The sequence below is a fragment of the Rhamphochromis sp. 'chilingali' genome, assembly GCF_963969265.1.
Source record: "Rhamphochromis sp. 'chilingali' genome assembly, chromosome: 22".
In the NCBI taxonomy this organism is placed as follows: domain Eukaryota; kingdom Metazoa; phylum Chordata; class Actinopteri; order Cichliformes; family Cichlidae; genus Rhamphochromis; species Rhamphochromis sp. 'chilingali'.
In genome coordinates this window covers 20,192,989-20,205,202 of record NC_137950.1, presented here as the reverse complement: position 1 = coordinate 20,205,202, position 12,214 = coordinate 20,192,989, and the positions used below count along the sequence as shown (strand labels likewise).

The window sequence follows — 12,214 nt, the reverse complement described above, 5'->3', positions numbered from 1 at the left end:
TGCATAACTTGGCAGAGTCAAGAGTTTCAGCCTAATCCTCAGAGCTGAATTATGGATGATGACTCGGCCTCTGACGTGAAGACAGTACAACAGAGAGGCTTAATGGATGAGACTAGGGGCAAGGTTTTCTAGATGCCTAGTGACACAGGCGTGATCTAATTCTTTAAAAATCATTGCATGAAAAATCCACTTCAGATATGTCACATCTTTGACACAGTTCGTGGTCTAATGGCATCAAAATTTATGATAACACTTGTGACCGAGAAACTATTATGAACAGATAGTATTATGTAACACTAAGCCAAGCATCAGAGCTTGGGTTTTACCATCTAACGTGCTTCCTTCCACTGATATGATCTGACCTCTGGACTGTAGTGTGTAATATTTAATGGAGGGTTTAGTTGCCCTTTGGCTTTCTTCTTTGATAGGCAGCTTTCACCTTTGTCTCTTACATGAGTAAACACATGCTCAGTATTAATGCTGTAAACATGCAGGACTTCACCAGCTAGGTCCATATAGTGTCTCTGGAGGTTTTACAAATAGTGTTTTCACTCAGCCGCCCCTTGTGGCTAAACTTCAAAGATGATTTTTGCATCACTCACTTTTCCTGTTTTTAGATATTTTAGGGCCGTTTAGCAAAGCGAGTGTTCTTCGACCAAAATTCTTCAAAATGTTTTCACCAATTTAATTCAGCTGCACAAATAAATGCTTTTGGAATGATACACTTCCATTATATCGGCTTGCTGTTTCGGAATTAAACACTATTGTGCCAATTTAAACTAGGATAGAAGAGTAGGGGAGGGCATGTAACAAACTGAGGTTCTTTTGAAGCATGCAAAAGAACAATCTTCACAAGTGATTACAACACTGGAAGTTATGACGCTTTTTCATTAACCAAGCCTACAATTGATTGGTGTTGACGTGGTAGGTCAATAAGTGTTTTTTAGAACTGAAGATAATGTTAAAGCAGTGATATCCTCTGTATTTTAGTGACCTAATTTATTTTTCCAGCCAAATATAAATGGCACACAGTAGATTTTTAAGGCTCTTCTTTAAACATCTTGGACTTTTATTTTCTAGGGATGTATTTATTTATTTATTTATTTATTTATTTATTTTAATTGAAGTTATTATTATCCTCATCCTTATATTAGAGAAAGCTGCCAAATAAGGACAGGCATCATTCTGTTTTCTAACATTGTCTGTGAAGAGTAATAAATTTAGCACACCTCTATTTTCTATTAACCTTCAGCTTGCCTGGTGGGTGGATCCCAAATCTTAACGTTTCTATTGGATGAAAAGGGTTGTAATCGCTTATTTGTTTTGGGGGAAGGCTCAGTCAGGCTTTATCTGTCTGTGACAGGTTCTACTTTCTTCCTGTGAACTTTCTGCTATTACCACAGTGTCTATCTACAGCTCTGACCAAATTAGATCACTAGACCACACACACACAATCAGCCAACTGTTTCTAAGAACTTGATGCTGATCTTTTAGTTCTTTAATCTTTCTCAAGAAAAGTCCTGATCGCAGCAGGAGACGTTGGAGGAAGGACATGATTGTGCCAAATATTTAACTCCTCCTAATGAGCAGAGCTTGCTCATATACTGGAAGGAAATCCGATGCTAATGAGCAGGCTGCATAACAGCATTCCCGAGGCAGCTTCTGATTAGGCGATGCATTTTTTTTCCCCCTGCTCAAGCTTTTCAACTTACTTTTATCCCCACTTGTCACATTTTTACATTCAAGAAAAGATACAGAAAAAAATACAAACTCACAAAGACATTGCTAACTTAGCACAATGTTCAGCCTTTTATTTTGGTTAGGCATGCTACTGAAAGTGCAGCTGAAGCAAATGGGAATATCATTTAATTTGCAGGTATTGTCACTGTTCATACTGTACATTAGTTCTGAGTTGACTCGAGTCTTCTGTCTGTCTGCACTATTAAAAACAAAAGCGTTCAAATAGCAACTTTAAGAGATGCCTTACTGGGGTAAAAATGATCAGGGCTATGACTTCATGCAATTCAACATTTAAATGCAGGGGTTCATCATTCTAATTTAAGCAGCCAACAGTCTAATTTCAGGACTGCTTCACTGTTGCTCATTAGGCTGAGTCCTTCTCCCTTAAAGAAGGCTGCCATTGATGGTGAGAGAATTTAATCCCCTTACGACCAGCCTGCGGGCAACGTCACACCTCGGAGGTTAGTGTGACAAGGATCGTCTCACAGTGGATTATTTCTGCTGTGGATACATTTAGCATCAGAGCTGGAGTTGTTTCTTCTACAGCAGAAATGGCAAACTCTTTTTACATCGTGGGCCACATATAGCCCACTTTGATCTGAAGCGCCTTGAGGCGACTTTTGTTGTGATTTGGCGTTATATAAATAAAATTGAATTGAATTGAAGTGGGCCGAAGCAGGGAAACCCCTCTATTTGTCAGTGTAAAGAAGTTTATATAGACATTTAATCCAATTTAATCCAAGAAAAAGAAGTGCAATTTCAGCAGTACAACTCAAGTTTTTCTACACAATAAAGAAATGCTGACATCTGTGAGCATGTCTAAAATGACAGAAAAAGCTAAATCTAAATTTACTCTAAAGCTTAACATAAATTTCTTTAGTAGATTGCGATAAAACCGTTTTTTTGTGTTTTGTTATTGTTTATCTATTACTTAATTACTTTGATGTAGTATGAATGACAGTAAAGGAGGTTCCTTATTAGTAGGAAAAACTGTAAAACAGTTAAAAATCCAAAATCTATGCCCTCCTTCACATTTTCCAAAGTCATCAAGTGGGCTGGAATAGAGTCCTCCATGAGCCAAATCTGGCCCCCAGGCCTTATGTTTGACAGCCCTGCTCTACAGTATGTGCCCCTTCTGTGGTGATCTTTGGAATATACGTGGCTTAGTAACTCAACCCACAAAGACATTTCATTGCTGGTATTATGAAATTGCTAAGCCAATATAGCTTAAGGGTAACTGTGTTCCTGCTCTGAAGCATCTATTCATGTGCATGCAGACAGAAAATGCAAACGTTTGCCTATTTACTAAAAAAACTACAGCATTTGTTTTAGAACTATTCGGCGCACTGAAAAGTAAAAACAAAATTGTTAAATATGTTTAAATATAACTGAATATGTCATCAAATTTAGCTCAGTGTAAGTTAATATGAAATGAAGACAAAACGCTACCAAACTCTGTGTAGTTTAGTGTATGCATTTCCTAATTTAGACAAGTACCTGAAATGAGATTAAGTCCACGTCGCCTAAGAAGGAGCTTAATTGCGCAACGGGCTTAACACAGTAAATATTTCCTCACTGTACAGAGGGGCTGTATTATTTAGCTGTCTACAAAACAAAACCACTATTAAATAATCTGCTTATTAAAATACTTTAGATTTGACACTGACATGTGATAAAAGGCACATTTCTGCTTGCAGCAATTAGGCTTCTTGCTTACAAGCATCTCCATTAATCGGATTAAAATAGAAAGCGCAAACAGCAGAAGAGGAGCAACATCTGTGTTTATTGTCACTGGATTCACGTGGATGCTTGAGCAGTGCAGGTTAAAGTCAAGCTGCTGAAAGAAAGAATGCATGAACATTTAAAATGGTCAGATTACCTGCAGCATGTTTTTTTGTTGATTGAGCTAAGTCCAACATGAGGTATGGTGGCTCCAAGCAAACAGACCGTCCTGTAATGTCATGTACTGTACAAATATGAAATATGAAAATAACACAACTGTACATCTCTGACCTGGCAATGTTTATTTCAAAACATCCTACTACGTTTGAATGAGGAACCTATCATGAAAGCAGTTGATGATCTTGGATTTTTGCCCGATTTTACTGGGTTTTCTTTTACTTTGACTTCTTAATATCTGGTTCAACAATCTTCTGTCCAGTGAGGAAATGCCAAACTCCCCCTCGGTAGAACTCATTTCCAAATGAGTAGAGGAGAGCGTTAAATATAGGATTTGTCTTTGCAATAACTGGAAGCATCTACAAGGGAAAAGGCACACAAAAAAGCAAAGGTTTAAGTTGTCTCACATACTATGGCAAGTGTGACATTAAAATGATTGACTCCTTTCATTGTCTTGCTTGTGGAATAAGTCACAAGAATGATGACTGAAACTGCAACTAAGAAACTGTTAAACTAAAAGTCAACAATAAGAAGAAGAAAGAGGTGTTTAACTGTTTCATTTTCACATAGTGTTAGGTTGCAAAAAACAAAATAAATACATACCATTCTTAGCTTTGGAGAGATGAGCTTCACATTGTCAAAGCAGGCATAGACACACATGATGACATATGGGCCCCAGCACATCAGCAGTACCCTCACAGGCAAACTGGTGTTAAACTGTAAAATAAAATCCATTGTGTTACATACAACAAGGCTTCAAAAACAGAAAGAGTGTGTCACAATTAGTCTAATAATGATAGTGATAATGATCTTATCAAGCTTGTGTGTAGTTGCTGAAACAAGAGATGAAGTAGAGATGCACTTCAGTGGTTTCGTGACCAAAAGTATGTGGTCAACACAAGGTTAGAATGTGGCATAACTGCTGGATGAATAATTAATAGACAACAGATCACACTTGAATAGGATGGAAACCAACTCAGAGCCTTACATGGGTTGCTTTTCAGATTGCCATCTTTTTGAGATCCCCTGCATGAATCGCCACCTTATCACGGTGGAGGGGTTTATGTTTCCCATTGATCTAGGAGCTATGTGGTTGGGGCAATTTGCTCTGGTAAGGTCTGCCATGGCAGATTGTCTGACTCCTTACCTATGACAAAATAGTGGTACACATAACCTATGCAGCGTAACAATCCAGGGGTCCAGTGCTCTCTGCCTGGGATAGGGTTACTGGGGTCTTACCCTGGAGCCAGGCCTGGGGTACAGTCTCGAGGACAATTGTCTGATGGCCAGGCCTTAAGCCATGGGGCCCAGCTGGTGTCAGCTTGAAAAAGCAACATAGGTCCATCCTCCTGTTGACCACCCACAGGAGGGGCCCACAGGAGGTGTTCAGTGCTTAGTGGATTGACTGGCAGTCAGAGCAGAGGTCCTGGTACTCTGATCCCTGGCTTCCAAAACTGGTTTGTGGTAGATTCAATATCACCTCACTTATGAGGGACGAGTCCAAGCTGATATAGATATAGTCTGACTCACTCAACGTACAACTTGGGGTATGGAACCAGTTTCCTTCTCACTGAGGGGTTTGACTCTGTTCCATTCTGGAGTTTCGGTGAGAAGCTATGGTCAGGCTTAATGTTGTTTTTTATACTTGTATCCCTGTTTTTTGCTGCCTGTGTTTTGGGGTTTAGATTAGATCCAGACCGTTGTTTGTGCCTATATGCCAAATGACAGTTCAGAGGGCCCAGCCTTCTTAGAGTCCCTTGGTGAAACCCTCTCCAGCACTCCACCAGAATGCTGACCAAGTGTAAGTCGGACTTAATTCTGATTAGTGTTGGACAATGCCAGGGCTGCCATCTGAGCTTTCTCTCAGGGTTGGTGAGGAGCTTGATCATTCAACAGGGATTTGGAATAGAGCCGCAGCACCTCCACATCAAAGGGAGCCGGTTGAGGTGGTTTGGGCAGACTAGGATGCCTCCCGGACACCTCCTAGGTGAGGTTTTCTGGGCTTAACCCTTTAAGACCTACCATAGAACCAAGTTCGCCAGAGCTTATATTATATTTTTACATGCTGTGGAGCCATTTTTGGGAGCATTTCAAGTTGCTATACATCAATACAACCATTATAGCCCAAACTTTAATAATATGTCTGCATTAGGTGCATAGTAATTACATAAATTGCAAAAAAGTGCAATAAACTACAAAAAAATTGAAAATCGTTTTTGTTTTTTTAACATATATTTCTAGTTAGAGAAATTTAAGAGGCTTATCCCTCAAAACTGTAAATACAAAAAAGTTACACAAACTAGTTTCCCACCACAGGAAATTTATTTTGAGTGTCTTCATAGTTTTATTTTTGAAATACACCAATTTTTATATACTGCAGGAAAAACGAAAATAAATATTATAGTGCAAATTTGCAAAATAACAGCATATGCATCAAAGTAAACTATTTCCAGCAGTGCAATATGAGTCTTAAGCATCCCAGAAACGACACAGAAAGTCATAAAGTCAAACATAACTTTTTAAAACACATAACAAGTAAAACACAAGCTCATAAGGCCCCGATCGTAAAAAACTACATTTCCGCAAAATGACGTCACTTCCGGTTTCGGGCAGGTCATGCGGTCATGTGATAGTTCACGCTGATGGACGTAGGAAGTGTTACAAACAGCTGATGGATCGGCGAAGCGTGTTTCTGGAATATCATGTTTTTGTTGCTGCAAGTGATTTTTATGCAGTTTTTGCAAAGCTATATGTGGAAGGAAACTGTGACCGAGGACAAGCTGATGGCATAAGATGTAAGTACAACTCCTCCAGTTTCATATGCAAAAAAAAATTATTGCGCTAGCTTACTTGGTTTCAGAGCTACCGGGATTTAAAAATAGTTACGCAAAACAGAGCGTGCCCGCTCCGATCGGCTGTAAAGGGTTAATACCCCTAGATGGGCAGGAGGAAGTGGCTAGGGTGAGGGAAATCTGGGCTTATTTGCTTAGACTGCTGTCTAAGATAAGTGCCGTGCCTTTATCAAGCCATAATTTTCATTTTCTATACAAATGAATCATTATCTCACATTTTTGGAGGATTTTCTTCTTTACAACTTTGCTTCAGTTCATTGTCTGTGGACTTTAAGCAAAATAATACAATTTTGGAAATTAACAGAAAAAATAAATAAATACAGAATATTTTTTCAGAGAATGTTTTTCTTGACTTTTCCTCTGTAAATTGCCCTGTTTTTATTTTATTTTATTCATAACCTTATTCTTGGAAATTACTTTTTTGCCTGAGTTTATTATCCTTTTGTACCTGAGTGCTTTAATAATAATAATGACTATTTTTACCTCCAATGGCCCTAATATTGCAACCGGTCTCACTTCTATGCTCAGCATAAAAAAACTACAATAAAGAGTGGCATGCAAATAGAAGAATGGAGAAATAATAAGCCTGTTAAAGATTAAATAAAATAAAGAAGAAAAAGAAAAGCACTCACCAGCAGGTTTAAAGGTTGTGTTTCATTATGCGTAAAATTAATCTTCTTAAACTCGTGGTTTGATTAGAGCCCCTTTGATTAGAGCAAAATAACATTTAAGCTGCTTTCTTCTACACAGCCAGTGATCAGACTCTTTTGTACGACTGTCCAATACTTAACAAAACAAAATATTTTGAAGGCACAATTGGATGTGCTAATACACAATGATTTTTAGTAAGACTGCAGCATGTATTACCCGGTGGTGATGGATCTTCTTGAAATGCTTGTAGATCAAATCATAACACGAGTACATGTTAAAAGCTGGGAGCATCAGGTAGAGCACCACCAGACTTAGCATGTAGGTGATGTAGTCCCTGTTAGAAAAATAACCATGAACAACAACAACAGCTGTAAAAGTCTATGTACCCGTTTTCCATGTGAACTGGCAGGTATGAAAACAGAAAACTATTGTTCATGGTAAGATTATCTTTTAATATTTACACATTTACCTGTCCCCTTTGGTGTAGTCCAGCGTGCAGCACGTCCTCATGGGCTCAAAGTCATAGACGCCCCATCCCAGTAGAGGAACAGCAGACCAGAAGATGGAGAGAATCCAGATGATGCTGCTGATCGTGATAGATGTGGTCCAGAAAAGCTTCTGTCCTACACAGTGTTCATTTTTTAACAGAAAAATCTGATTTAGTTTTAGTCACAAACTTTTGACGTGAGCATAACTTAGTTTTAGTCTTATTTTGGGAATCGAAATGCTTTTATTTTAAGTTGACTAAATATCACAAGGTTATCGCCGACAAAATATAAAGTCGATTCAGTTGACAAAAACATGAAGAAATATAAAATGTAAACGTTTAAGAGTTGCTCCACATGGTTTACAAAGCGGCTTATAAAGCGGCTTATCCCCTGCCCAACATGAAACAAAAAATGAATAAATAAAAAGTTATACCATTTCCCAGGGGCAGATAAAATATGCATGTTTCAGTTTTTTTTAAGACTGACTTTCTCTGAATATCTCATTTCAATTGTGTATAAAACTGCATTAACTAACATTTTGAACACCTATTTGTAGTGCCTTTACTCACTGGTGCAGTACTGGTGATATCTGTCCCAAGCGATTGCAGCTAAGAAACTGATGGATGCCAGTATGGATATCATCCCCTGGAAACCATGATAGGCACAACCATCTTGACCAAATGGCCAGTATCTGAAGAAGACAAAGAAACATGTGTCATACTACAACTTGCAGAAAAATGCACCTAAAGTTACACAAACTTATATATAAAAACAAAGTGCTTAGGTATAAAGGTATACAGCTCAATAAAATAAAATAAAATAACCAGAAACTCATTGATGTGGAGGCTATTCTGATCACAACCCATCATAATTCATAGGTTGTTGTAATTTGTGAAGCACAAAAAGTTTTTTCGTCATTGAGTTCTCTAATGAGAATTTAAATTGAAAGAAGTCAAAAAGTTTCACAAATAGTCATATACAGGACATATTAATGTAGATCAACACAAAATAAAAGTGTTTAAGTTGAGGAGTGTTATGACTACATGGTCAGCAGTAACCATCGCCATTCAGTAAACGGCATAAATATATGTGACCATATCACTGATGTTAAGACAGTGGTGACAGAAAGGCCCTAACTGGGAGTCAACCAGTAGGATCACTCCCTCCATAATTATGAACAATAACGTCATTATCACCATGTAGGGCACATGTGAGGCAAAGCAAAAAGTCAAGCTATCACCTCATTTGGTATTTCATGCAGTTTTCTTTATCATTTTGTGCACACTAAATTCAAACTGTAAATAAAATCCATAAAGCTTATGTTGTGAAAAGGGAAAAGTCCCAATGTAACACCAAATGTGTCTCTGACCTTGAGCAGAATTTGGGTGAAGCATCAATAGGTTATCGTTGTATGCACGTGTCACTAAAATAGGATCGATTCTCTAGAAGGAGAAGTCTTTGAATTGTGAATGGATGGATGCTTTGCCACATATTAAAAGCAGCAGACAACAAGCATATGAAATATCATATGATGGGTCAGTATACACATCTGTATCATAATAAGTTGTTGTTTTTGTGTTTCATTATGTTCAATTGCACAAACTAAATAAAGTTTAACTTCATTTTATGATAGCTGTGACACTACGAGTGCAGTGGGCTGCTGGGTTCATGAAGGTGTACTTACAAATGATCCCACTTAAACTTAAACAATTGATTCTAAAATTTGAAAAAGTGGTTAGCTTGATAACTGGATTCCAATTAAACACGTGGACATTTTTACAATAAGCAAAAAATGAGAAGAGAAATGCAAAAACCAAGTTGATTTTACTTAAATAAATGTATTAATTAAAACCCCCCACTGTAGTTTGTACAAAAACAACTGTCTTGCGTAACACTTTACATAATAATTTTAAGGAAAAATCAGCTTTCTTAATAGGTCAAGCTGGAAATGTCTCACAACATCAGTGCACATTAAGTTTTATAAACTTTGGGCTGTTTGGTCACTTTCAACATATTTTCTTGCCAAATGTGAACAAAGTAGATTGTGGATTTTATTATGAAACCCCGAGACTTAGTCAGCTTGTGCTGGACAGCTTAATATGAAAACTTCTGCTGAAAGATTCAGATATAAAGTGACTGTAGAAGGCCAGAAAATACATTTCTAACAGAGCATGCCCTGTTTGTTACCTGAGATAGCTTGCATAGGCTGCAGTGAGTCCATTAATATTCAAACTGAGGTCAGCTACAGCAAGGTTGAACACCAGGAAGTTGCTGGGATTGCGCATCTCCCTCACCCTGAGGAAAGAAAGGATGCTGATGGCATTGAGGAAGAATCCCAGCATCCCTAAAAGTGAAAACAAAGAATAAATTACGTTTCTATTATTTGGTTTCACATTTAACCTCTAGCTGTATTTGTCTGCATGGCCGATCTTATTGGTTTTTTGGCCCACAAAGTGTGCAAACAAACAAAATGCAATTTAGGTAGTTTTGGTTTGGAACTTTTAACATCTAACTCATCTCCAAGCATTACCCCCCCCCCCCCCCCCCCCCCAACAAACAAAAACAAGGAATCCCGCTAAAAATACAGCTCTTCCAAATTTATTCATGGTTATCTGGGTCCTTCCTTCTTGTATAACCATACAGCGCGCTTCACTTACCGCCAACAAGGAGTGCTGAACCGAATGTAAACATGTCAAACTCTGTGAATCCCTCCGGTAACGTATATGTTGCCATGATGAAGCACACAAATTAGACTTTGCAAAGAAGACGAGTCGTTTTCCTGCAGCGTAGCCACCCACAGTCTGTGCCACAATAAGGCCTTATAAAGGTGCTTTCACGTGAAAAAGCACGAACGCGCTAATCTTAGCAAAGCCCTCTTTACAATCCCCCGAAGAATGTCCTAACAAGCAGACTTCCTGCACACATTCTGCAAGTGAGTGGTTGCAAACACTTTGCGAGTTTTCTGCGCAATTCTGTCATCTAAAGGCTCTGAAAGTTTATTGCCGAACACTCTGTGGCGAAACCAACCTACAGCTTTGTAAGCGATAAGAGAAAGGAAACATGGGAAATGTTGTCTTTTAACTTAAAAGAGTGTTGGACTCTTAAGCAGACTTTGACCGGCAGTCTGGACAGTTACAACTCTTAAATGCACTTTAGGGCTCACCCCACCGATTGGGGTGGGCATAAGAAGACAAGATGAAGCACAGACTAATGTAATAATGGTGTATAAACACATGGGGAGTGGAGAATAGAGGTGGGCGGATCTATGAAATTTTTGCAAATGAAAAAAAAATATACCTCGAACATGCACTTTTTGTGTTGACCGTCCTGTCTATTTTATTTATAGTAAATAGCATATTCAAATTACAGACGTTGACCCAAAGTGCTTTAGAAAAAGAGACCTTTACATTCCAGGTTTCCAAAAAACTAGTAGAGAAGGTGTCTTTCTCCTGAGTTAAAACTGGGAGCTGGCTCCACAGGAGCCTAAAAGCTGAAGGCTTTCCTCCAATTCTACTTTTAGCTCTTTTCAAAAATCACAAGTGCTCTGTTACGATAACAAGGGAGGTGTTCAAGACCTTGTATCTGAGAAGAAGGATCTTAAATTCAATTCTGGGTTTAACAGGGAGTCACTGTTGAGTTTTGGATTAATTGGAGGCTTTTCAGGCAACTTTGGGAACAACCGTAAGTTACTTAATGTCAAGAGCCAGTACTCACTTTCATGACTACATCAGGCTATCTCTTTTCTTTCTGCTGTAAGAACGAAATGTTTTCCAGACCAGCCTACACATCACTTTCAGGAAGTAGACCTCTTTTACCTTCAGAACTGTTTTATTTCCTTTTGGCATAGATTCAGCACGGTACTGGAAAAAATCCTAAGAGATTGTGGTCCATATTGACAAGATAGCATCATAGTTGTTGCAGATTTATTGGTTGCACGTGTGGGATTACATCCTGTTCCACCACATCCCAAAGGTCTGTGATTGTATTGAGATCTGGTGAGTGTGGAGGCCATTTGGATACTTGCTGTTACGTACTTGCTGTCATGTTCAAGAAGGCAGTTTGCGAGGATTTGAGGATCTGTGACATGGCATGTTGTCATCCCATGTCACAGCTGTCCTAAGTTACCTTTGGCTATTGTGGCTGCTTAAACCTTTTAAAATGTAACATTTGGGTAGAGTCTGATTGCACCACTAAGCTTGCCACAGATTACCACAACCTCATTAACTATGAAGTAATGAATTGTCCCAATGGACTTATAATACCCTTTTCTAAACTGTCCATATTGTCTTTTCTGTAAGCTCTGTGTTCAATCCACACACACAAAAAAGCTATGACATGTGTACTTGTCATCTGCTGGCATCTGCTGCTCTGGAACATTTGGGGCGGTAAAAATGCCAATATTTCACAGATAAATTGACAAGTTGGAGCATCTGAATCACATCGCAGAATATTTGTGTGGTGCCCTCAATCCCAACAAAAGGCCTAGCGAGGTGTTTGTTAGAAGCTGGTGGAGCAGTGTGATGCCATTCAGGAACATAAAGCAATGCCAGTTTCTCAATTTCAAAATATTTAATAGCACAATCT

General features: G+C 38.5%; 1 protein-coding gene across 1 annotated transcript; it reads right to left on the bottom strand.

The window, feature by feature from the left end:
* Positions 1-3,490: 3,490 nt before the first annotated feature.
* On the bottom strand, positions 3,491-10,669 carry rgrb (retinal G protein coupled receptor b). Its single transcript, XM_080873860.1, has 7 exons — positions 10,288-10,669; positions 9,818-9,974; positions 8,200-8,321; positions 7,612-7,765; positions 7,359-7,476; positions 4,243-4,356; positions 3,491-3,998 (listed from the first exon to the last, which is right to left on the bottom strand). The coding sequence occupies exons 1-7, from the start codon at positions 10,361-10,363 to the stop codon at positions 3,858-3,860; spliced, it is 882 nt and encodes a 293-aa protein (XP_080729986.1). The 5' UTR covers positions 10,364-10,669; the 3' UTR covers positions 3,491-3,857.
* Positions 10,670-12,214: the final 1,545 nt, after the last annotated feature.